Below are 27408 nucleotides of genomic sequence, written 5' to 3'. Positions count from 1 at the left end.
ATTACATCTGCTCAGGAGAGGTATTCCCTTTACAAGTAGTTGTCCTATAAAATGACATAATGTAAAGCACTTAACATTTTGAGAGAAGTTTCAGAATAATCTTTTTGCTTTTTTTTTTTTTCACTTGTTATTTTATTTTGTGTGTTTTCAGAGAGCCAATTAATTGTTGGCAAATGATTGAAATGTGCATCACTGTGTGAATTTTTTGCTAATATATCCACAAACTGATTGTAATTTAATATAGTTTTAGAATTAAAATTAGATTTTAAAAAAATAGAACACTGGATAACGTCCAAAAAGTCAGGGAGAGAACTGCCAACTTTTTTTTCCAGTATTAATCAAGGTACTTATGTCGTAAAAGTATTAACAGATTCCAAAAAAGTCAGGACACTGTGCAAAACATAATTATGAACAAAATGCAATGATTTGCGAATCCTTTTTGAAATATATTAATTTGTATTCAATAAAAAGACAAGATATTTAATGTTCAAAAAAATAACCTCTAAAGATTTTGTTAATATATACACATTCTGAATTTAATGCCTTCAGCACGTTCCAAAAAATTTGGACCGGTGTTACATCACCTTTTCTTTACAACACTCTCTATTTGGGAACAGAGGATGTTCACGCTTTGAAAGTGGCATGTCTTCCTCAAGTTTCACATGCAGGCGCCCTTGAATCTTAAAGATTTTAAGACTGTCTGTGTGGAAGAATGGTCCAAAATCCCATCGAAACACAGAGATTGGTGTCATTGTTGCAAACAAGGGACTCTCTAAATCACAACAAATTTTAGTTGCTGTGTTCAATACTTTTTCCCCTTTGTCATTCTACTTTATTGCACATCATTTTTATGGATTGAAATGTTAATATTTCTGAAATCAGTGTAGATTGATTGAAGTAATACTAATGGCTGGTCAAAATTTCATGTGAACAGCTGCAATGGAACTTTGTTTTAATAAGAAAAAAAAAACATGCTGAATACTTATTTCCCCCACTGTACATCTAAAAGGCTCTGCAAATCATTGCATTGTGTTTTTATTAACCTTTTCCACAGCGTCTGAACTTCTTTGGAATCAGGGTAATTATTTAAAAACCACTTAAGATTAATGAACAGCTCCACTGTTTGCCCAATTAGAGATAAAATTTGTAATATTAAATAGTTATAATAGGCCCATCCAGCCTGTGATTATAGACACACTATATGGCCACTGGCTGCATGTCAGTTAACTGAGAAGTAATCAAATCACAATCAGTGACAATTCTGTGTGCCAGTTTGTCCACAATTAGAAAAAAAAAAAAAAAAAAAAAAAATTTGACCAAGGGGCCAATGTCGGATTATTACATCCTTTAACATCTAAACAGTAGGAGTAGAAAGACTGAGGATATGCTGTGAAAATGGTAGGAATGAATGACAATGTAGCGGTGTAAGACAGAGAGGGAAGCAGTGTGACCTCACCTTTAGAATACCCAACAAAGCCACCTGACTGAATGTGCTTTCACTGGCCACACATTGTGAATCCACCCGGCCTTTACAGTCGTTACACCACTAACTGAAAAGGACAGTACAAACATGACAGGTGACATTAAATCACCCAATGCATTTTTGGTCCACGTTGTGTAATTTCAACAATAAAAAAAAGACACTTGAATTTGCCAACCTGAAAGAAATCTGTGACGTTAATGTGAATGAGGAATGACTGGGCAGAAGAGTACTGATGTTGTAAAAAACAAAAACATGCACGTAACCCAGTGAGCGTCAAAAATGATGACATCATACGAGTTAAATTTTTCATTTTTGTCACTGAACCCTGAGCTAAATCAAATATCACTGTATATGTAACAGGCTCATAGCAATTATGACTGTCAATTCACAGAGACCTGAGTTCACCTCAAAATGTGGCTACTGTAGTTCAGCACTTCAAGTAGTCACACAATTGTCACTGGTACCTCCAGGCCTCCCTTCTATAGATAAATAATCCTCAACTGCTCAAAATAACGTGAGCCCATGCATTCTGCACTTTCAGATAAAAAGGCAGCTACCATTAAAGAGAGGAAACAAATAAAAGTTACAAATAAAAGAGAATCCAACACTGATTACACTTAAAATTAGTTCACCTCACTGTCCAGGGCTTGCCTTTTTTCTTGCTTACCTCATGTTGAAAACATGCACAGTTAGCACTATGTTGAGGAGAAAATAAAAGAAATTAAATTCGCCCCAGGAACTTTTAGAAGTGCTTGCCCTTCGAGTATTCAAGCATTGTTTCTGAAACAGCCATGATTTGGCATTTTGACGATCCTTGCTATGAAAAAATTAACAAAAAAAAAGGAATTAATAACAAAATAAACTTGTTACTAGGCTGAAAATAACATCAGAAATTTCATGGACACAATACTAATAAAAAAGGGTACGGTAAACGTCTTCATTTTTGTAGTTGTGGTTACTTAAATGTAGTCCCTTACTGTTCAAACAAGTTACTTACAACTACCCTCTGTCGCCCACACAACACGCTCTCACCAGGAGAGGTGTTTGTTTCCTCCCACTACAATTTTTAACCCTTTTAGTTGTGTTTCTTGAGAAGTCCATCTATTGTGCCGCCACGGTCATTGGGGCTGAAGTCGGGGCAGATACCATTAGCTGTTTTGGTGATGGCAGTGCCTTGCAGGTCCTGGGAAGACGGGCTGGGCTTTGTTTGGTGACTGTGGCAGGGGCCGCTCTGGAGGCCTGCATTTTCTGCGTACAGGTACTCCTCAGCAAAGTCTGGGTGCTGCTCCACAAAGCATCTGAACTTATCTGTGGAAAGACCACAGGAGGGCGCCAGAGACAAACACAACATGAGACAAAGGCCTAAAAATAATGCCCAGAGAAAGACTGCACTAATAACTGCCTGGTTGGTGAATCTACTGCTCCCCTGAGAGGCTGAAAAAAGGCCAGAAACAAGACAACTGCTTTGATGACCGAGCAACATTAAAACAAAGATTTGATAAAGAAATATTTAGGTCAATCGCTGACCAGGGAACCAGGGATGGTTTATTTTTTTCGGTCTCTCACCAAATGTGATCTTCCCCGTGTCTTCAGGATCGATGGCGGTAAACAGACGTGACACACTGAGGTGAGTCACTCCTAAAGCCGTCTTCAGGATAACTGCCAACTCCATCTCCGTGATGGCACCGTCCTCCTCGGCCTCAAACATCTGGAGAAGAAACAATGGGAAGAAATAGGTGTCATCTCTTTCACTTTCCCCATTAGGCATGCCACTCCGACAGGGCTGGCATGCCTAATGGGGAAAGTGATGGGGAAAGTGATAATGTTCTTTAAATGGATTCCATTTTTCTCAAATAACTGATGGTATTATAAATAATAAATTGGTACTCAATGGGTTTCATGAGTCCTAAGGTCACAGATACTGCTCAACTTTAAGAATTTCAATAAACAATTCAACTCTTTCTTTCCCACTGCAATCAGACTCCTAAACTGCTGACAGGAGTCCACACAGCAACTACCTCACACTCACGACCTCGACAGTTTACTACTCCGTTTGCACATGCACAATTGCACTGTTCGAATTTGCACTGTACTGTTTTATTTGCACTGTTCTTTCTACTTCTAATGTAAATTTCTAAATTTCTTCTATTGTAAATTTTTTAATTTCTATTTCCTATTTCTTTTATATTTGCTAAACGTTAGGCATTCTGTGGACAGCAAAGTAAGAATTTCATTGTACAGGGAAACATGTTTCCATACTGTGCATATGACAATAAACACTTTGAATCTTTGAATCTTGAATCTTGAAGTGAAAACCTAAAAATGACACAAGCTTGTGCCATTTGGTTTTCGTGCAGTCACAACAGATTGGTCGCAACGATAACGCATAAATTCAGTTTTCATCTGAGGTTATGAAATGGAGATCTGACCATGAACATGGGGGGAAAAAACAGCGTAAACATCTTAGTGTGTTAAAACAATATCATTTCTCTGTAACACAAACGCAACCTACAGTAAGTGGCATTTTAACGTAGCAAATGTCAATCTGATCCTTAGCAAGCATAGAGAACTCTATTCTGCCTGCTGGTAAGATAAGAGGAAAGCTTGAAACAAGAACATACCTTGAAGGCCAATTTCATCGTTTCCAGAGTTTTGGCAGGTCTGCATACGACAGATAAGGCTATCACGTATTCTCTGATATCCATGCAGTTATCTTCATGCTGGGTAATCGAGAAAAAACACAACATTGCAAAAGATGAAGACAGAGGATGTGAGCAAGGCCACTCATTTATTTATTTTGCAAAAGTAGCTGCGGGTGATTGCTGTTTAGGTCATAAACACATGGCTGCAATAAAACCTTTATTGTTTGTTTGGGTACTATGCTGCAAATGCATCCCCGAATGAAAAGCAAGGTGCTGTGATTAGTTTCAAAAAAGCATTTGGTATTCAATCCAGCCCCCAGTCTTAAAAGTGTTTTTACAGAAGCACTTTGTTAACTGAATGCTTGTAGTTTGTCCGTGCCCTAAACAGAAAATTATATTGCTATAATTTCCATTGCATATCCCATCTCTAGTTATATATATTCTAAATATATATAATTGTACTGCAGTTCTATATTTGCAGTAAGCACAAGTATGAAATAATCTCAGTCATAAAACTAAATTCTTTATTAATTGGTTGCCACTGAGGATGTCTGTAGAGCTCTCATAGTCGTGAGTGAAACTAACCAGTCTTTACCTCATCAAAAAGAGCGAACATGTCTCGCAGCATCTCCGACACTGGCACATCAAGGAACTGAGCAAAGTCATCCAAGTCCAGCTTTTGACCTTCCAGCTTCCTGGCTCTGTTCCCATAGTCCTGCAGAACCTTTTCAGTGTTGCGGGGTTTCAGCCTGGGTCGGCAAAGGGGAAGAAACTCCTGTTAATTAATAACTTGGCCATAATCCAGGAAACTTAGAAAAGTCACAAACACAATGAGTAAAAAGAATGTAAACAGTACAGTCAGTACAGCAGAGACAACTCCTGTGTCCTAAACTACGTACTTCTGTACTTACACTGCGTGTAAGTGTGTTCACAATGAGAAGTATGGCAAAGGGCAGTGCACAATGTGTACCTGAACGGTGCACTCATAACAGTCAAAAAGTTCAGCATGCAAATTTGGACACTTCTCACCCTCAATGGTCGTCCTGTTGTCTGTTGATGTAGCGGAAGAGGCTGGACCACAAACACATTTCAAACTTTCAAACTATACCGTTATCAGATACAAGCCAACAGTTTGTTTATTGGTAGAATTTTTTTATAATTTGGTACTGCAAATAGTAACACTATGCAGCACTTTTTTCATCAGGCACTGGCATTTTTACAATTTATGGGTGTCATTACATTTGGCATGTTAACTTGTCATCTTCACTGCAGAAGACTGTAGTATCAGATTTGCAGTCAAATGCTTCACAAGTTTCATGTTTGAAAAATGTGGCAGCTATCATTAACTCAGTAGATCAGCTGGTGACCATGAAACCACTTTTATTTTTAAAACAATGAATAAATAACTACAGAGGACAAGTGAGCAAACAAGCAGATATAGCAAATAGGGCTGCCCCCTGAAAATCGGGGACTTGAATCATCAGTCAGAGACCCCTCAGTCGACAGACTGCTTCAAGTTGAGCAGCTGTTTTTTTGTGTTTTTCTTTGCTAGTCAGTGTGCTGTGTACAGTGCTTCTGGGAACATTGTGGTCATCATAGTAACGGAAAATTTTTTTGCAAATTTGTGATCTGTTGTTTGCACCGCAAGCTTGTTAACTTTATCACATGAATGCCACTGTCACACTGAACATCCCACTGAGCCCCATTCACAATTAAAAACTTTATATGAGGGGGTAAGAAAAATAAAATTTAAAAAAGCATCAATTACCCATATTTAATGGCCCATTCTGATTCAACTGACATAATCCAGAATTGGGTGCAGCCCTAATAGAAAGCACATATTTTGGGAATGCCAATCATCAAATCCCAGAGAAGAGGAAAAGCTGTCAAATCTTGTGACAGTAATTTTTGGTAACTTCAAAACAGCTGTTTGATTTGAGACAACACAACCCTGTCAAAATGTGCGCACTATGTGAGTTAATACACGGTTTTCACAGTTTACTGCATGTGAGTGTATTTACAGAAATATTAAATTTGGGACACAGCAATTGTTTGTTCGGTTTTTCAAGATTTTATCATTGAGTTGTAACAACTCCTCTGACACTTTTTTAAACTGTAGTTTGTTGAGCTGCATTTCATTGAATTGTCTGCAGTATTTTGTCCAATTCAGTTACATGTTTTCCTCCTCTTTTATTATTCTTCCCCTCCTCTCCTTTTCTCTCTCTCCCCTGCACTGTCAGTGGTCCCTGTCGCTGCCAATTGTTGGATCGGGGAGAAAGTCATGTGCCTTCACCAATACACACATTGTTGCCAATTGCTTCTTTTCACCTGCCGAAGAGTTTTCACCACAGAACCAAACCATGTGTGGAGATGACTCTATCTCCCTCAAGACCCCATCCTGTGCAGGCACCTGACCAACCAATGGGAGTCAACAGCAAAGCGACAAGGACATCATCCCAAACTGCCTTCCCACCTGTGCACACGACCAGTTGCGTTTGCTGGAATGTAACCATGCAGGAGGTACCACTGCCAGAAATTGAATCCGGGTCCCTGTGGCTTGCTCTGAGTATTTTGCCCCTGTCTCACCCTTTTGCACCTTACTTGGTTCTCTTTGATGGGAGCATCGCATTGGAAGGTTTGAGTGACTCACCCGAGTCTCCTGACGAGCTTGGCAAACTCCAGCAGACAGGTGTCGACTGGCAGTCTCAGCTGGCCTTCTGCCATGGCCAGCTGGCAGTCTTCAAATGAGTAGTCTGTGATGGGTACCCCCAGGGCTCTGAGCATGGCACAGAGGAGACAATGACGGGACATCAGTATGTGCAAATCAATACAAACTTTGCTGGAGGCTCATAAAGGCCAATGTAGTAGCCGATACTGCATCTTTGATGTTGAGAACAATGCGTACAGTTTTTTGTTTTGTTTTTTTGTCCATCTGCAAAACTTATGTCTCCCATCTCTGGCATCGAGTAGTGAAGCACACAGTGTGGGAGTGAATGAGAACACAGGTAGCAAGCAAAGCCTGTGTAACCTGAGCATTGCATATGGTAGTTTACATGGATAGAGATGTTGGGTGGAACAGAATTTGAATAATGGTTCAGGTGTTATGCTCAGTGCAGGATGAAATTATTGATCTTCTACATGATTAATACTCACACAGAGGAAATGATCAAGGACATCCAAATGTTCATAAGCCTTTCACCCCTTTCAGAACAAAGCCATAAAGTGATAAACGTGCAAAAAACCCTGGCCCCATCCTGCTCCCTGGTCAATAACAGATCTTTCTCCCTTGCATGTTGTAGGATGTGAAATAAGTGAGCGGTGAACAGTCTACACAAGAGATGAGCTTTAAAGGTGTATGTCTCTTTAAATGGACAAACAAAACAAAAGTAACAAATACTGTGTTTGTTGATTTTAAGTGGATAACAACTGTTGAGAGTTATTGTTAATTCTACAAAGGGCTCCTGCAGAATAAGGCCAGTGGGATTTTAGACTTTTTCAAACTTTTTTCAGTGCCACCTGTAATAAAATTTAAGACCAATTTTACAATAACCAAAATTCAGGCAAAAAAAACAAAACAAAACATGAACAGACACCTATTACTTAGATTTAGGGACAATTTTGGCCAAATATTTATTGTGACATTAAATCTGACTTTTTGGTCAAGTTATTGTGAGAGTTGTTTTTTTTTATAAGTTACCAATAATTTTGGGATTGTACAATGGAACATCAGAGAAAAAAATCTATTTCCCATGTCTTAGAATTTTTAAGACTTTTGAAAACTGATTAAAGACCGCTTAAAACCAATTAAGGCCTTGTTTTTAGATTAATTAATTAAATGCCTTTTCAGACTTTTGAAGATCCACAGGAACCCCCGCTGGACTTATCTTGGTCAATTTGACTTTTTTTAAAATCGCGAGATGAACTCCCACATATCGCTTAAACAACACATTTTTACTTACTTAGCCATGACGCGCCTCACGTTGATAGCAAAGAGAGCAGGGTTCTTTTTCTCCTCCTCTGAGGGCGTATAGATGGGAAGGAACTGCAGAAAGAGTCAGAAATGATGGATCAGAAAAATCTCAGACATTAAAAGAGATCTGATTATTGTAGGGATGTATGCATTTACAAAAACGTACTCATTCTTTTGTGTAAAATGAAAAAAAAAACGTATACCCAAGCATGAAATTAAGAATTTATACAACACGGAAAGGAGAAAAAATCTGTAGTGTCTTTGCTGTTTAACTGTTGCACAGGTAACATTTTCAAAACATAAATGACATGACGAAACCAGTCATGACTTCCTTGCACATAGCGCACGTTAATTTGGTAAGTGCACTGACCTATGTTCATAAATAGGGCCTGACTTGCAGTCACGTTAACATATGCAGTTTGGCGAGAGAATTTCAAGCTTACCTCGACCACAAACTCGTTGTGCAACTGGCAGAGTGTCAGCCACAAGATTTCAAACCTAGATAATAACAGGACATAATCAGCAACAATAAACAAACTGCGTGTTTTGTGGTCCATGTCAATTGCGCATTTGAATTAAAAAGTATGTACAACAAGAATATACGGTGGGATTTTTTTGTTGTTTTTTTTTCCCCCCAGAAATTTGTTGACTTCAATGTTTTTGCCATCTTACAATAACAAGGAAATATGTTTTTCTGCAAATTTGAATTAAATTGTTTCGCATAATTATTTATTATTACCATTACTTTAAAACCAAAAATGACAGTGTGAATATGCATTGATTTTTTAGTGCAGTGTTTCTCACAGCTTTGGATCTGGACAGAGAGCTCAAGGTATTTTTATGTTTTCAAAAATGTAAGAACATGCATTCACGTTCCAAGTAGTAGGAAAATATATGTAAATGTGGTATTACTCTCACACTTACTATGACATGTTTGGAAGGAAATGTCACCTTATACTCTATGTGCATATGTTAAAGGTTATGTGTGTCTTTTAGAGATTTAGTAAAAAAATCTATAGCCTTATTTTGTTCAGCTGAGCTGGGAGGACAGCCAACCGCATTCAAAGACACACCATAATGAAGGAAGCTGAGCCAAAACAGGATGTAGTATTCTGAGGACACTACACAGACGGATAACAAGGGCAATCTTTTTCCTCCAGCCATAACTAATCTGCTCCCAGTCTGAGATCTCATTACTGAGATTCCAGTTCAAACCACAATGTTCATTTCCAAAATAGTAGCACTTTAGTTTTAAAATGTAATAAATGATAACCTTTACTGTGATACATGATAATGAGAGCTTTGATTAAACAAAAACAAAAAAAACTTTCTATGTATAATTTTAGAGATCTTGTAATAATAACTCTCAATAACTTCTGTATATTCCAGTAACATGAAGGTGTATTTATTTACAGCTTTTAATCTTAATTTTAAAAAGCATAAATATTTTCTTCTGTATTTTAAAAACAAGTAGAAACTGAAGCCCACCATATATGAAGTTAAGAAATTGTGTACTTACGCTCCAGGCCCTTGCCACGTCCATGTGATCGAGTCCTGCAAAAATATATGAAGCAAATATATTATTAGAAAAACATGTATTACATGATAATACAAAATATTTGTTGGATGCATTTCAAGACCAATTTTTAAACTCCTTCCTGCAGCTGTTCTCCCACTAAACATTTTATCCTTATTTGGTGACCAAATAACAGATTAGTCTGTAATCAGGTGTAGGGCCGATTCCTTAAAGCTTCATTTAATCCATATAACTATCACACAACAAACTGTGGAGAGGTAATGATGAGAAGATGTGAAGAAGGCATGAGGAAGACATTAACAGAAATGTACTTGGGTTAACCAGGTTTTAACTTCCCATTTAAATCGACATTTCTGAAATCAGATAACTGCAAAAAGTGGTGGATACTAGTGTTACTAAAACGCATGTGAACACAGTGACTCAGCAAAATCTTTTTTAAAACTCAAGATATGTGTCAACCATGAGACTCAAAAGATTACAATAGCCTAACCACAGTTTAAGGAGTGGAAAACTTTAAGTTCTGCAAACACATTTGTGATGTCTGCAAGTAACCTCAGATATTGAAGAACACTGAAGTGCTTGCTGGATTTATAAGATTATAAGAGAGAAACACTTCTTTTTTGCAATGTCCTCGGTTGGTTTTCCACAGACTCATAAACAACAAGCCCGAGCCATGCATTGGATTTGCCTTCTGAGTCACATCATGATTAGCCAGATTCCCAGTGAAGCTTTCAGAAAGTGTCTCCGCACGCTTCACTGATTCCTTCTCATAACCTGATTTAAATGACGTCAACTAAATCAGCCTCTTTAGACTGGCAGTAGGTGTCCACTGAATCAAACGTCCATCACTCTGCAAAGAATGTCTGGCACAAATGAGTTTAGTTGACAAACTCATCATAGCACCTAGGACAGATTAAACGCATGCTTTCGCAGTAAAAGCTTATGTAATTATTGCCTTGGGCTTTTTGTGAAGCACAAGGGGAGGTAAATTTGAATCATAAATTCAATAAACAGATGTAAATCATTGATTCATAAATAAAACAAAATAATGTAGTCACTGCGGCTGTGTCCCATATGCCCACGGCATGTTGTATCTTCATAATTACTATACTCATTAGGACTACAAAGCCTTAAAGAGGACTACAAACCCACATAAGCGTTGCATTTTTGATTTCCAAAAAGGTAAGTTGACAAGTTATACAAACAAGTTCTGCTTAACTCTTCAATCAAGCTCAAAATATTTACACAATATGACCACGACACTCAGTGTTGACTGAAGGAGGATCTCACAGTACCGTGTAGGATTCTGCTGAGTTTGCTATTCTTTCTGCATCACTCAGAACATTTTCTCCTTCATGATACTATATATAACAGCAATCTCTTTCTTTACACCATGTGACCGGCAAGATCTTTACCTACCCACTGAGTGAGACCCTGGTAAGGTGCCAAACGGGCTAGAGGGCATGCATAGTATACATACAGACACACACAATATGGGCCATGAAAATGTCTAAAAAAAAAATCAACACAGAGAGCTAACATTTTAGTGTCGCGGGCTATTTGCGTTATTTAATCTCCTACCACTACCGCAATTTTGCTTTTAATTTATACTTCACACAACATGCATATATGTTGATACAGCTGGGATACCGTAAGTGTTTTGATAACATTTAAATGGAGGGTAGAAGAAGGTAAAAGGCAGATTTATTGGTCATTTTTTTAAACCAAGTTTAATAAACAAAAGTACTTTTGTCCTTGATTAGTGTTTGTTTATAAGAAAAATGGGATTGTGATTTTTTAAAAAATAGTTGTGCCACTAAGCTGTGTAACTACTTTATCCATGAACAATCTTACCAGTTTGTTAGGGTAACGTATCACCACAGGCTGCACTGGTACAGCTGGGATGAAGGCCCCTGCAAGAGTAAAAAAGACAGATTCATCTCAATTTGACATATCTGCGTCAACAATACATTGGTTTAAGGACAAGAGCACACAAATTAGAATAGCAATGGCTTGTGTAAAAAAAAAAAAAAACAATTGTAAAGTCAAAAACACCAGTGTGACAACTGCAGAAATATTAATTGTTTGGTGATCTAAAAGTTTGCCAAATAAAATCAGAGTTACAACCAATTGTCTATGTCTATGCACTAACATGCACACACAGCTGGGCTGTCTACCACAACAAACCACAGAGAAGCTCATATTACAACATACACAGAGGTAGCATAAATGTATTCTCTGCTCAGGATAGCTGTTTATTTATTTGGTTACTTAATATTTATTTTTTTCTTCTGTAAATCATAATAAAAAATTGTAAATATATGATGTTGGGTATGTGGTTGTATGCATATATGTTTGTTTAATGAGAGTACAGGTTTAAATTAATAATGATGGTGATTAATTAAAATTCAATTACTTTAAGAGAAGGGGTGGGATTAAATAAGTTTGTACTTTGACCATTTATTCTGCTTTATGTTTTTCATTGTCTGTAAATCGGACTTTTTTGTCTGTCTGCTTTTGTATAATAATTTCTCTATTTCTTTTTTTTACATGTTCGAAATAAATTTAAATCAAATCAAACAGCACACAGTGGTTTGCTGCTACAATAATGCTCTGAATGTTGAATACAGAACCTTTAAAACTTTCACATCATAATTAAAACCTTAGGAATCCCAACAATAATTTCCAGCTGTACTCCACAACAATTAAGACCACACATCACCCTTAAAGCTAAATTAGGCATTAATTCAATGAGTAATTTAATTTAAATGATATGTCACTATGGCCACTAGATTAAATATGAAATATCAATCCATACGAGTAAGCTGGCAGCATGACTTCAGAGGAGGAAAAACAGGAGGAAACCTCATTAAGAAGAAAAATTATGGCGGGAGAGCTTTACCTGGCTTAAAGGTGATTAGGCAGGATCTATTGGTGCATGTTCCCTCTGGAAAAATCATAATCTGTAGGAAAAAACAAAATGGTTCATAAATTATCCCAAAAATAAATAAATACATAAAGAGTAATAATATCCCATACAGAAAGGAAAGCATTTTACGTTAAAAAAGCAACATTAAAAAGCAGAAATGTGTGTTTCAGCTTGCATCCTACTGCAAGTTGCAGTCAGATGCCCATCTCTTTTTTAAGCATTTTCTCTGGATCTTACTATGGACCTACCATATGTCACATATGCTAGCAGAGAACTAGGGTTACAGCTGTAACCGCAAGGGTGTTTTGTACAGATAAAATAAATATAACATAATGCATTTGTTATGTCATAAAGGTCACTGAGTCATATTTTAAAGCGGTTAAGATAACTGTTAACATTATACTGTTGTCCTCCCTTAGGCATAAATGTAGTAAAAAAATTCCAAATAGAGTCTGTTAATGTTAAAATCAGCTGCTGTTCTGTATGTGTGCCCACAACCGCATATACAAGTGTACACAAAAATTTCTGTCAGTTTACCTGAGGCCATTCCCCTCCAGAGTGGGCTCTGCGTTTGATCTCTTCCACAGTCTTTTTTCTGGAGTCCTGGTCTGACCGTGATACAAACACTGGCCTGATGTACTTAATCAAAGCTAGAAGCAAGAAAGCAGACAAAGAGAAGAGAAAATGCAAATGAATACAGAAACACTTTTTTATTTCCTCTGACAGCTCAGCAACTAAAGCACCTCCGACTGATCTGTATTTACTGCATTTAATGCATAAGGGGGGTGTGGGGGGGGGGGGGGCTCAGATGTCTAGTTCAAACTGCAATTTTTAAAACATTGCAGTCAGTCACATATAAATTTGTACTTCGTCCCTTTAATACAGGCCATATCAATAATGCCTGAAACAGAAATAGATATTTTTGCAATTAACATTATGATCATATGTTTAAAACAATCTGATATATCCAGTAGCACAAACTCGATTGCACAGGCTAAAAAAGCCAGCAAGGGAAGACAGCATAGTTCCTCTTTACATCAACCACCATCTAATGGTGTTCTTAAACAAAGCACTTAAGTCAAAATCACTATGCAATACAGATACAAAGCAGCGAAGAGTGGGAGACTGTGGTTGTCCTGAAACATTCGTCTGTGTTAATGTGATATCCATGTCACTGTAAAGCACAGTTGAATAAAAAGCCTGTTATATGGATAGATAACAGTGTCTGCTGTAGATGAAGGCAAAACATGAGCCACAAATGTTTATTTAGATGCTACATCTATCACACTTAACACAGGATCATGCGTTCCTTGATGCTGGTTGCATAAGTCAGATGAGTCTCACATGTTGATTACAAATGCAAGAAAAGTTTCTGGCTTCCCTCTCTGATTACAGGAGTGATGTAGTTCCAGCTACAATGTTGACAATATGCTCAGGGCTTTGAGGGCCAATGGGGTGATCGAACAAATCAAAATAAATGACACAGCAAAACCAATAGCAGTGGTAGAGTCTGAAACTGCTGGCTGGGCTGATGATCATCAATCATAAAAATCGTTGATTTACTCACACTGTGACCCTCTAATGTAAAAATGGTTAAGCATCAACAGACTAAATCTTTAGTGATTAATATCAAAGACATTTTACACATTTGCAAAAGCATGATTGATACTGACACATGACAAAAACCTGATTTATAGTGATATTGATTAACAATTTATCACCCAAGCAAACTGTACTTACCTGAGAAATTTTACTTTTACAACAAACGCACCATTGCAACAACCAGATTTCTAACTTTACAAAATCATACTCACAAAAGTCAGTTCAAAACTATACAACTTTCATTTTTCCGAGGAGCAATGTGGAAGCCTTATAGTACTTTTCTCACTAAAGTGAAACCACTTCTGTCAATTTCACTTCCCATAGTATTAACTTAATTGTGTTACACCAAGGTAATCTTCTTTAAAGGTCAAACAGTCAGTAATGTGACTAACACAAAGTTGGTGCATTATGAGAGGAGAACTTAACTAAGATATATTTGCATTAGACTTCAGTAGTATCAAGGTATTAGGGTATACTGTGGAATTTAGAAATACTGAACTTAAATACCTGCAAAAACACAGATGCACCTCTTTCTTAAACTGATATGAAGATGCGGTATTGAGGCACTGCAGTGCACAGCATGCACCATTAGAGGTGAGTCTCTTCTGATGAAACAGGCAGCAGAGCTAACAAAAACTGTGACTGCAAGTGGTGAAGATTATGTTGCAGGACTGGTTAAAAAAGAAAGATGCCGCAGCTCCTGTTTGAGAGTATTATATAACTTTAACTTGAGATGACCTCTTCCACCAACAAAGACAGTTTATTAGACACATCAGCTGCGTTTCGCCAGCTGATGTGTAGGTATTCGCCACTGCAACAAGTGTCATTGGTTCCTCCCATCTATTTATCATTCTATGGGCCATGAGCATTTAAACTAAGCAAGACTTGTGTAAGTGGGCTAATTGCATAGAAACAGAATTATAGGCCTGACAGTTACATACAAGCTGCAATGTCTTCTTTGACCAGCTTTTACATGTTTAGTTGTTGTCATATACTGAACAGCAATGTTATGTCAGGAAGATATGAAAATATATTTTAAAAAAACCAAACAAACAAAAAACGGCCACAACTAATCTGCATAGCGCAACTACAAAGGAACAATGTACGAGGAAATGAAAGAGGACCTGTAATCAGAAGAGACAGGATGTGAAAAGTCTGTATTAGAATTGCAGAGGGCATTAGTTAGTGGAAGCCTTTTCTTGTACGTCCCCTCTTTATCAATAGAAAAAATAGTAAAAGCAATGTTTCCTGTAGCTCTGAGACACAGAGCCATTCAAAAAGAAACACAGGTTTAAGAGACCGGGGATAACAGGAAATAAATAAAGCAGGGAGTGAGGCCACGAGAAGAAGAAATTGATTCCAACTGCCTGTCTGCTGGCAGGAAGGGATTAGGGCTGTAGCTGGTACCCTGAGAGACACTCTACACACGTCACTGTGGCTGATCAGGTCTTAATGCCTATTCTGGATTTCACTTGCTTGGCTATGGTGACTGGTTCCTACTTCAAGGCCAGCATGAGAAGTCAAACTTATGTTGAACACACACATTAATGGATAACCCTTGAACTAAACCCTGAAAATGTAAGATGTAACCATTTTTTATGTGTACTTCTGTTCCCTCAAAACATAATGTTGACAATAATGACAATTTATCTATGAGCAAATGTGTCCAAACTATAGTTATCAATCCAGCAATATAAGCAAGTAAGGCTGCGCAAACTTGGCAAGCTTCACTCGGCCTGGAGGTAGCAAAGTGGCTAATTACTGACTTAGAAAGCAGAGGAGGAGGAGGAGAAAGGACGGCTAAAATAACACACACACTTAGGACATTTACTGCATGTCCTGCTGCCAGAGGCATAAGAACAAATGCCTGGCAACTACCAAGGTAACTGAACTTGCAAGCTAGTTAATAGGATCTACTGTTAAACTAGTGAGCGACTGACTGCTACTGAGCAGTCAGTATTATCTGGTGCGCCGACAGTGACTCCAGTTAGCTATCTGAATGGATTGGTGGTGTCCATCAGTGGTGATAACAAAACAGCTGATAAAAGTCATAATTAAGTCTTAAGTCTTAAGTCTTCCTTTAATAGTTTAGTGGTAACAAGGGCAGGTGGATAATTATATTTGAGATACCATTTATTTTTAACATTATAAATTGATTTGTAGGAACTGAGCTAGAGATATGGAATAAAATAAAATGTGCTGACCGTGAAGCTGATGTAGGATTTCAGCCTTAATGCTGTCCACCTAAATGACATAATGAAGCAGCTTTCTTATCCCTTGTCAAATCATTTGTCATTATGATTGGCTATCATGTCTGATAGGCTAGCCTTTAATACTGAGATCTACAAAATTAAGTCTTTAAGGGATGTTGGGAGTTACTGTTGTTCATTTTCCAGTGTGAGTCTAAACATTTAACTGTAGAGGAATGTCTGATTTCAGCTTCCTCGTGTCATGGATGGTTTTACCAATGTCATTGGGACAACATAAAACCATGCAGAAGGTTGAAAGGTCATAATGATTTACAGAATTAACTTCCTGATGCAGAGTTGACAAGTCAATGTTATTATTTTTGGAAATGTCTTGTGATCCAACTAAAGCAAGGTATGTGTATTTTTGTATGAGTGTTTGTGGCATACCACTGCTGTGAACATAAGCTAAGCTGTACTTGACTTTCACTTTGCAAAGTTGATTGGGCAATCCCCTCTGCTTACCGACAAAGCAGCAAATCAGAGAAATGCTGTGACCTGCCCTTTACAAAGTACCACATCCCAACACAAGTTGCATAATGTATATGCTTAACCTTCCCTGAAACCCACATGAGGCTGAACAAGTTTGGGTAATAACTATACCTATTCATGGAGACTCTGAACTTTGATCAAATAGATTTTGTAGTGCTGTCATGAAGAATGAGATCACTCTTTTTCCAGACTTGAGTCTTTAAAACACCTGTTCTCTTGCTCACAATTTAGGTCATAGTTATGGAGAAAACAATGAGAGTAATATATCCTGGATTAGGTTTGTTACTTACTGCCCCAGAGAGGTATATCCTTGCTCTCGGCCTTCATGACAATTGAGGCCATTGTCATTGTGACTGGGATGGCATCAAAGTAAGATGAGTGGGGTGCCAGGGTGAGGATGGGTGCTTCTGCAGGTAACGCCCTTCGTCCTTTCACAGTCATCCAATGGAAACCCCCCGCAAACCACATGACCCGCATGATGATCTTCAGAATTATGTCCACCAGTCTGCAAACAAGATCACGCATATGTGAGGGGTCACTTTTCATTTGAACTCCAAATGGAGATAAAATTTCCAACACTGAAAATTTGATAGATGCGTATGTCCAAAGACATGACATGACAAGTAAATGGTTAAGGTTCTTTAGCCTTAGAGTTATGAATTGTGCTATAAAATAAAAAGGATCAGTGAGTTGTGACTAGAGTGAAAACAAAAGAATTTAAGAGTAAGAAATAACACCGGTAACACCCTGTGAGACAGTTATATTCCAGGTGTAGAATAGTGCAGATTATCTCATTGACTCTGTTCTGTCTCTGCCCCACTGGACATTACAACGCAAGTCAAAAGCTAAACTTGCATAGCAGACTTTGTTTTGGTTTTTTTTGTTTGCCTTTGTGCATGCTTGCGTGTGTGTGTGTGTGTGTGTGTGTGTGTGTGTGTGTCCCTTTGTGTTCATCCTGTGTCACCTCTCTGAATTTGGAGGTTTTTGGTGGTCTGTAAATGCAGACAGAATACTTAATTAATCTTCTTTTTCTCAGCAGCAGTTTGCTGAGTTTTGAGCTGTGGCGTGGAGAATTGAGGAACGAACTGCGTGATGATCACACTTTAGACTTCCTTTCAATCAGTTTGTGGTTGGAGCAATCAGAGCAGATAAGAGAAGTAGCCGCTGCAGTGGTAAGGTAAAGAAAACTTTTTGTTGCTGCACAGGTTGGACCCAGCTCTTGACTGCAGGTTGCAGGGTTTCCATGGGAATGCAGACGATTTTATTTAAAGTAGGTCTGGAAAAACCATAGACGACACAAAAGCTATTTGACAATATTAACAAACGATTAAGCTTTACTTTAAGTGTGTTTGGTGCACTGCTTCCTCGTCTGTGCCCAGAGAAAATGCCATGCGCAAGAGAGCGAGAGCACAAGAGAGAAACACAGCTCAAAAATTAAAAATCCATATGTTGCAGTGCATGCTGATACTGTAGTGGTGCAACATAAATGAATGAATGCGTGGGAAACCCTGCTGCATGTTCATTAACCATTCAGTGGTGGTTAAGAAGTGGTTAAGAAGAGGAGAACTTGAGTTTCTCTGACAGACTATTATGCAATTAAGGAGCATTACACGCAAGACAGAAACAAACTGAGACAACTGAACTATAAAAGCTCAAGAATTACTTAGAATAAAATTGAGCTTTGTAACATATAATAGTGATTCTTTTAACCTAAAGCTTGTACATATCAGACATTTCAGCTCCCTTGTCATAGCTGTATTTGTCACAGATGAAAAAGGACTTATTGAAACAGACTGTTAAATTAATGTATCAATAAACAAATCAATCTGTGGCCCATTGCATATAAAAAAACAAAAACTGAAAATACTACACTAAAGTGTTAATGTTTGAAGTTATAAACCATGCATGAAGTAAAATCTTCAGGCCATGTGATTTTCAATTCATACTGATAGCAGAATTGTTTCTTTTGTGGTTAAGTGGTCCTAAAATTCTATTGTTGCTGATGTGGTGTATTACTTGCTTGTAAGAATTACAGTCCTCCCTGAAATATAAAATTCAGCATCAAACAGACAGACACAAAAAATGCATAACAAAGCACCCACCTTCTCCAGAGGCACTGGGGTTCGACGGTGGTCTCTGAGCGCCCTACTGAGGCCAGGAAGGCAAAAGGCCAAGCCAGCAGCATCATGAATGCAGCTATGAGTAGACGGATGGGGAACAGTGTGACTGTCATTAATGCAATCTGCAAGAGATTGAGGAGAAGAGAGGATGAAAGGCGTTAAAGAAACAGATCCAAAAATACACGTTCTGTAGGGTGTAATGACACATAGATCTGGATCAGTATATTAATTCAGTGATCAACAATCCAATATAATCAATGCAAAGTGTAACATTGATATGTATCATCATCTTTAATACAACTTTCTTTTATGTTCCCATGACACATCTATGTCACCTTTTCCATCCAAGCACACCAACTTCCTAAACATTCAAACAATGCTAATGCCTACCACCGGGCTAGAGGTAAGCACACAAGAAAAAGACAATTAGGAGTATTGACTAATATCATCTCATATCAATTGTAGGCCCCTGAAACGAATCAAAACTGTATCACAGCAGACTTCGAGATATCAGCAAATATCTTATTGTTTTCCAAAGAATCAATACAATATCGTCTCATGATGAAACTTGTGATTTACACCCCAAATGTTTTGTCAGTCATCTTGGTACCATTACTGTCTTAGTTTAACTTCAGTGTCCACAGTATTAAGCCTTTGCTGATGCCAACTTCATAACTTTTATTTTTTAAATTTGCTCTACAACAAACGCTTTGTCATAAAAGCCAAAAATCACAACATTCACAAAAGTATACTCTAAAAATAGACTGACATGTTGGCACAGGAAGGAAGATGCAAGAACTTAGCTGATTGTATTACTTCTTCAACGCATAAAAAAAAGCAGATCAAAGGACAATAGTACCTTCAACTTGTGAGTAAGTAATTAACTGCAAGCATCTGGTGTAAAGAAATAAAAACAGGATGTAGTTTAACATTCAATGTGTAATGAAGCTGAAAGATGATTTTCCTCATCCTACATAGTACAGAGTGCAGCAAGCCTGCAGCATGGCCTCTGAGGTTACTAGGTAACTATATGGCTCTTATTTATGTATACATTCTCATCATGTAAATGCTATATATAACATGTTCTTCATTCTAGATGGCTCTGACAAAACCTTGTGTTGTTTGGGTCTAATGGTAACTGTTTACTTTACAGCTTTAATGACTCTGTGATAGCAGCACTTATCTTCTGTCAATATTTGTCTTGCTAACAAACCAGAACATGAGGCCTATCTGCATCTATCACCTATCTTATCTGGGGAGAGTTCTTGTCTGACAGTATGGCCAATTTAAATCAATCATTTTGAAGCTTGCTTGTTTAACTACTGACAAAAAGCAGTAAACAAATTTTGAGTCTAACTGGAGAGTGGTGTGACTTTTTTTTCTATCCCCCAAAAATACAGCTAGTCTGAAATAACCACAGTTTACATTATTATGGGTTTTCAGCGAGTCACAAAATAACATTACACACTAATCCTACCATTGTTATTGCAGTGACACACCACTCTAGTTTCTCCCTCTTTTCATAGTCCCCCAACTGTTTACTTTCCTCTTAAGATACATAAATTAGTTAAACATTTCTACCAGACATAGTTCTCTTTTCATACAAATACGAAGTAAATACAGTTTTGCACAAGAAAGAACAAGCAGCTAGTACTTTTTTCCCCTATAATAAAAAGGGCCTTGTCAGGAATGCTTGAGAGCCATTGTATAATGCATCTGTTAAAAGATTTATTCAGACCCAAAGCATGAGAATGCATGAATGTCACTTAGAATTAGAATAAGAGTTAGGAATTAGACTGAATTCAGGCATTGTACTAAGGCATCTTTAAATTCAGGCAATAAAGGCTTGTCACATTCTTAAAAGGGAAAGTGAAAAACAAAAACAACATTTGGCCTGATGCAACTTGGTATTGTAATTGCCAAGAAGGTTCTACATTGAAACAATACAGTTAATGTACAAATTAACTTGGTCTTCGTAGTATCAAAATCTTGGGCAGTTCCAAAATTGTAGATCTCCACTCTGTGTTCATAGCATAGCCATTTGTCGGTTTTACCATCAACATGAGAACGAGCAATTGCAGTCAACTGTAAACCAGATGTTACTGGTCTGTTGTTATTATGTTCGCACTGATGGTGATGACCCTGCAAGCTCGAAACCAGTCTGCAGATTTAACCATTAATATGCAACCAAATGTTAGAAGAGTAGACCTACTGTTTGTGAATACAAGGAACTGTTTCATTGGAGTCGCACACTGACCTCCCAGTACACTACAAGTGTATCCTTTAATTCTGAGTGCATTGTCAGACCAACAGGACTCATACTGTAGCCGATTTATCCTCCTTTTAATCTGACAAAATGTTTTTCTGATGACAAACATAAATTATGACGAGAAATTATGCCCTCTATCAAGATTCATTCATTCATGTCTTCTTGACTAAATCCACACTAAAACTGCAAAAGAATATCTAACTGACAGAAAGCTTGAACTGTGTGCTAACCTTTTTATTGGCAGTAGACATGTGTATGAGCTTTCTATTTTCAAAATGCAGATATTTCACACTGTCAAGAGTGTATTACAAGTCAGGGCGAAGCTGCAGTACAGTATTTAGTTTCTAAACCTCATTGGCATGGTTATTCTGTGTGGTAGTGGAGCACATAAAGAAAGATTTAGCAAATAGCCCCCCCTCCATCTATCCACTTAAAAGGGCAATTATTAGTAACTTCACAACAGTTACTGATCAATGCCAGTCACTCCACTATTAGCAGACACTCAGACCAAAACAGCACTGTGTCAAAAAGGAAAAAAATAAAAAATGAAAAAGAAAATAAGAATCAAGGATTTGTGCTGGTGTGGGCATGTTGCTTCAAGTCCTTGTGAGGAGTTAAAAACTAGTAATACATTCATGAGTTTGAAAGGCTTAGGCCAATACAAAGAAAAATACAACAGAATAGAAAAGGCAAGTTCATAGTAGAGACCTTTTAGGATTGCCTTCCTTTCTCAATTCTCAATGACAAGCGATGCAAATTGATATTGGGAGGAGTTATTGAACTTTTTCAACCTTGCGCTTTAAATTGAGCAAACTGCGCCTCAAAACACATCCTGATGAATATGCATGACAATACTGGTGAGGAACACATCAGTTTCCCGCTTATGATGCCAATCAACAGAAATACTGATGTATATAGTGTGGGAATAAGCTATTGATCCATTGCTGCTTTGGCAGGATCAAAACAGATTTAGGTCTTTGTGGGGTTCCCCAGGAACCACACAAGGAATGTAAAGTAGTCTGGTCAAACCTAAGCTGAGAATTTCATCAACTTTAACATTAGCAGATTGCCCTCTGACACATCTCCAACATTTAGGCTCTAAGGTTAGATTAGGCTGGAATGTTTGCTGATACACCTACAATCTGGACAAAAATGCAGCAATATGTTCTCGCATCAGGTCTAAGATAATCAACTTTGTAGATCAATTAATTAGCTCATCAAGGCGCAAAACTGCAAGGGCATCTTTATATGGATGGAAAGATCAAGATACTGATATACAGTAGCCTACTAATGAAAATGCAAGTCTACACAGTTGTTCAACAATCTGAGTCAATTTACTGATGTCTGTAAGTCGGACATATCCACACGTTACCTGTGCCCTCTTTTCATAACAGCAAACATCTATGTCTCAAAAAGAGCTCAAAGTCACAGATTAGCGAATCAGTCCCAAGCTCCTCTTAGTTATAGGGTCTACTGCACAGTCTCACCTCACTGTGAGCAACGACGCCAGTTTGGCTCGTTTCAAACAGGATCTTTTTAATTCAGGTACAGCCTATTAGCCTCCAGGGCTTACAGGCAGTAATGTAGCTTTATGATCTGAAGGCCCAAACACACCAAACCGACATTAAAAAACTAGCGCTGAACAAACCAACTGTTGCATCGCCTCACATTGCCTGTTCCTCAGCCATTAAGTTGCATGTGAACACACCACAAAGACTTCAACTGACCAACCGGCACGTATGTTCTGCACCTGCATGCATTCATACCAGCAGACAGCGGTGATCTGTAATGGCATTCAGAAAGGGAAACCAGAAGATTGTCTTGACACTTGCTGGCCAGTAAGCACATTAACAACATAATCCGATGTTGAAAGAACAAAGCATATTTATCATGTGGAAGTGAACAATAACATAAACTATCAGGAAACCTTTCTGCTTAAGAGCTTAAAGCCAAAAGTAACACATTCTTACCTTACAAGTTTGTTTCAATCTCACACCCTCTTGACTTTGGTCCTTTGTTTACAATCCTTACTACCGTTTCTCTTCTAATGCGTTGAACTGAACTGCCAAACAGTGGTTTCATTCAGCGAAGGGCTCCAATGTCTCAATCGCTGATTCAACATGCTGAATCTACTGTAAACAGCAGACAAGGGCCAACAAGGGCCAACGGTGCTGAACACACTACAAGGGGAACAGAAGGGCTCATCATTGACCGATGGCCAACCCTCCGCTTGGTGTGTCAGGGCCTTAACTCCGAACATACTCTCATGGCATGGGTTAATCCAACAAAACTCATCTGTTCCTATGATAATCTGTAATCCCTTCTGGTAGACAATATGGGGGATCCTCTAATTACATTAGTTCATCAAAATACAGTGCAGACAATATTATCCATTCGACCAACCGTCACAACACCACAAAAAAACCTACTATGCATAGCTTTCATTGAAGTATTTCAACAATGGTGAAACAATCCTGAGTCATCGCATGCCATTCAGTAACAATCTGTCACTTACACCATAACTTTACAACATTTAAGGGGCACATACAACCATCTGTTTTCTAATTAAACCCATAAAAAAAGAATTCTGAGGGATCAGTTGGAGAGTTAAATAATGGGCAGAACTATCACTTTAAGCTCCAGTCTTTAGTGTTTCACTTCAGATTGTGTCTTCCTCATGTTGCTGCGGATGCGAAAGCAAGACCACAGCAACATGCTGGAAACAGTTGTTCTTAGTTACATCAGAACAACTAGGAAACTCATTTCCATCATGTCATGACCCACTTTTGCTACAGCCCTTAGTGTTTACAAGAAAGAAGTTTAAAATGTCTTTAATTCAAAGTTACAACAGATGTGTGTGTAGTGCTGAAAAAAAGCTCAGTTACCAAGAACATGACAATTAAATGCAACTGCAGGGGAAAATGAGGGAGCCATGTGTAACATTTGGCCATTTATTTTTGGCACAGTTGTCAAAATTACTTATTCTGCAATTGTTACTGTAAATTGCACATAATCAAGTGTGGTAAACAAGCTTCCAGAGCAGAAGATTTTGTAATCAGTTGATTGCTGTATTGCTTGAGTTTATTAGGTTGCATTTAAAAAACAAAAAAAACACAGTCTGCCTTTTCCCTTGGCTTTCATCCACCTGTAACTCCACCTTTATGTGTTCTATCAAAACAGCCCAAAGGAACGTGTGCACTTCCCTAGGTCACCATTCTCACTTGTAACCAGATACTTGCTTATGCCTGCTATCCCAGAGTAGCGCCATTCATTAAACTTAGGCTCTCCCATTGGACTGAACTCTGTTACTGAAAATACTTCACAGCTGTTTCCCAATTCCACAATGTTTTTAACACTGTCCATTATAATCTATGTAGTTATCTATATGGTAACCATTTGGGTAGGTAACAGTCTGTACGAGAAATGAATTAGTTAAACTGTTTTGTTCTTACAGAAAAAAAATACAACACGGGCACAACTGAACATCAATCACACAGCAACTTTGGAAAGCTGCTGCCAATTTCAAATCTGGAAGCTTTACAAAAGGAATACAAACTGTTTTTGCCAAGATTTGATAATTGTTTTGTTTATCTTAGAGCTATGTGTGATAAGAACACTCATCAAACTATTTAGAATGCATTTTTATTTGAACTTTTAATATACAATTTTACTCAGTGTCAATGTGGGCTACTATGATTTTAAGCCTATGGGCACAAAAAACTTCTCTCAAACCTCATCTGAATCCCTGTGATGCTGTATAAATGTATGTTTCAGTCAGGCAGGCATTATTACTCAGTGCAATGATTGATGTAAACCCATGGCTCAGGGCTGACACACATACACACACGCTTACCTAACTATTTAAGCTATTCAGAGGTCACATGAGTTAAACTACATGGGTCCCTTATGTGTCTCTAAATTTAAGAGCAGCCCCCGTTTGAAAGAGCAAGATCATGATGCTCATTAGAACATATGAACTGAGGTTTCCTTCATAATGCGACATATTGTAATATATGCACAAACGACAACTTTAACTGTCAATGCAATATCAATCGGGTAAAGGAGCATTTTAAATTACAGTTTTGTTATGTCTCTGTCGGCTGCATCCTAATTATAAATTTTAATAATCTTGAGCAATGAAGCTCGAAAATGTAAAACCAATGGCTGCAATCTTGGAGCAAGTTAATTTTGCAGGGAAGACTAAAAGCTCTAAAACTGATCATTAACAGCAATGACGGATAGCTAGCCTGCATATCTGCTCTTTTTTTTTTACACAACATTGTAAAATTTTATCTAGCGACTAATGGCAAAAGCCCGTGAACTTAACAGCCGAGGAAAATAAGTTATAGATGGGAGGAAATTAACATGACTGTCAGATTTCCATCCTTCCCCAGCCTCCTCATCCACACGTGTTGGTTGCTGGTTGAGAGGGACGCACAGTGATAACCAACAAAGCATGAAAAAATGCAAGGAAAGGTAGAAAACGGTACCGTGTGTGTAACTAATGGCACGTTTTTAACCGAATTAACTCTTGGTAGATGGTAACACACAACATGCTCCTTTCTGAAAGCCACGATAACAGTTAAAGAGCAACAAGCTAGGCCCATCCTGGACAGGCGGCCATGCTCAGAGAGCTGTAACGCTATTCAATTGTAGTGGTTTGTTAGCAGATTTCTGTGTGAGAGGTTTAATGTTATACACCCATGTGTGGCATAAACTTCGTTGCCACAGCTAAACGTCAATTGACAAAGTCTCTCAGCCATTTCCAGCGACGTTAAAGCGAGTTAGAAAGCCAAGAAGCCAGGAGGGGAGAAAGCAACATGTATCTTGCTAACGTTACTGTTAGCCAGCTAACACTAGCTCAGCTGACTACATGCAATCAGGAAAAACCAAGTCAAATGATGGTGACAGCCTCTCCACTGTGTCGCACTGAAGTGTTAATGTGCTGCAAACTACAAAAACAGCCTCATAACGTACATGCACGAAAGAGAATCGTTTTCATGCAAACACAATTTTAACATTACCTTTGCCTTTTCCAGAGGGGTGAATTTCAAGACGTGCACAAAAGGGTTTCTGAACGGAGGCGCTTGGTCCATCTTCTTCCCATCTCCTTCCACCGTACAGTGTCTGTTAGTCGGTAACCTCATTCTCACAAGAAGTCACGTTGGTCGAGGTTGAAGCTATTTTTTCAATATTCCGAAAGGGAAACCTATTCTGGTTTAAAGGAAGACTCCTCACGCAAAACGCAGTTTCCCTTAATCTGTCTTGCACGGTGGCTAATTTTGGTGGCAGTGCAGGGGTTATTACCGTTATCTTCCTTTCTCGGACAGCATGGAGGGATAATGGTTTGCTCAAGGATTAGCTGGGGATAATTGAAGACGCCGATATCTTTCTGCCTACAGTGCGCAGGACGCCTTCCTCCACACCGTGCTCCCCAACCAGTCCGCTAGCTCTGGATGCTAACGGAGCCACGATCTTGCTCCTCTGAGAGGGCGCATGCGCAGCACATCCCTCGTATTGTCCTCAGAGCGGTGTGATGCTGCCTTCAGAGTTGACCGAAATATCGTAATTTTAAGACTGCAACATAGATTTGTAATAATTTCCTACTACTGGCCCTGGACATGGACAAAATAGAGGAAACTCATAAACAAAACAGGCTTACATAATCCAATACAATGGCTCTACAATAAACAAACAGATTTGCAAAGCACAGGTTTAACATGTTTTAAGACAAAACAAAACAAACAAAAAACATTTGGATTAAAACCTACTATACTGTCTCAACAGAAATATAACCCTAATTGGACTATAAACTAAAAGTCGATTTATTTATTTATTTATTTATTTATTTATTTATTCATTCATTTATTTGCAGTATTGTGTTGTTTTTTAGTGAACAGATGTCTTTATTTTGTGTGCTGGCATTCGCTCATATAGGCTGACAGGACACTACAACAGACGCAGCATAGTAAAATAATGATAATAATAATAATAATCTGCTACAGCAAATATATAGGCAGATATAAACAATAAGCATTCCCAATAAACTATAATATAAATTACAATTTTACTATAATTGAATACCTGTGAATTTTTCCGTCTGTCTGTCCATCTATCT

General features: G+C 38.1%; 1 protein-coding gene across 1 annotated transcript; it reads right to left on the bottom strand.

The window, feature by feature from the left end:
* Positions 1–473: 473 nt before the first annotated feature.
* On the bottom strand, positions 474–26763 carry LOC121945648 (lysophosphatidylcholine acyltransferase 1). The gene is made up of 14 exons (XM_042489944.1): positions 26315–26763; positions 19004–19143; positions 17192–17406; positions 13099–13211; positions 12535–12595; positions 11487–11545; positions 9615–9649; positions 8539–8593; positions 8085–8167; positions 6776–6901; positions 4721–4874; positions 4105–4203; positions 3050–3191; positions 474–2791 (listed from the first exon to the last, which is right to left on the bottom strand). The coding sequence occupies exons 1-14, from the start codon at positions 26435–26437 to the stop codon at positions 2559–2561; spliced, it is 1638 nt and encodes a 545-aa protein (XP_042345878.1). The 5' UTR covers positions 26438–26763; the 3' UTR covers positions 474–2558.
* Between the last annotated feature and the right edge of the window lie 645 nt (positions 26764–27408).

Source organism: Plectropomus leopardus, chromosome 7 (genome assembly GCF_008729295.1).
Source record: "Plectropomus leopardus isolate mb chromosome 7, YSFRI_Pleo_2.0, whole genome shotgun sequence".
Classification (NCBI taxonomy): Eukaryota; Metazoa; Chordata; class Actinopteri; order Perciformes; family Serranidae; genus Plectropomus; species Plectropomus leopardus.
Note: the sequence above shows the minus strand (reverse complement) of the source record. Positions and strands in the feature narration are given on the sequence as shown.

Excerpts from the sequence above, each read along its gene's own strand:
- LOC121945648 (XM_042489944.1), bottom strand. The coding sequence starts at position 26,437 with ATGAGGTTACCGACTAACAGACACTGTACGGTGGAAGGAGATGGGAAG. Across the intron at positions 8,168-8,538 it reads ACAACGAGTTTGTGGTCGAG|TTCCTTCCCATCTATACGCC; the intron begins GTAAGCTTGAAA and ends CTCTTTCTGCAG. Across the intron at positions 4,875-6,775 it reads AAGCTCGTCAGGAGACTCGG|GCTGAAACCCCGCAACACTG; the intron begins GTGAGTCACTCA and ends TTGCCGACCCAG.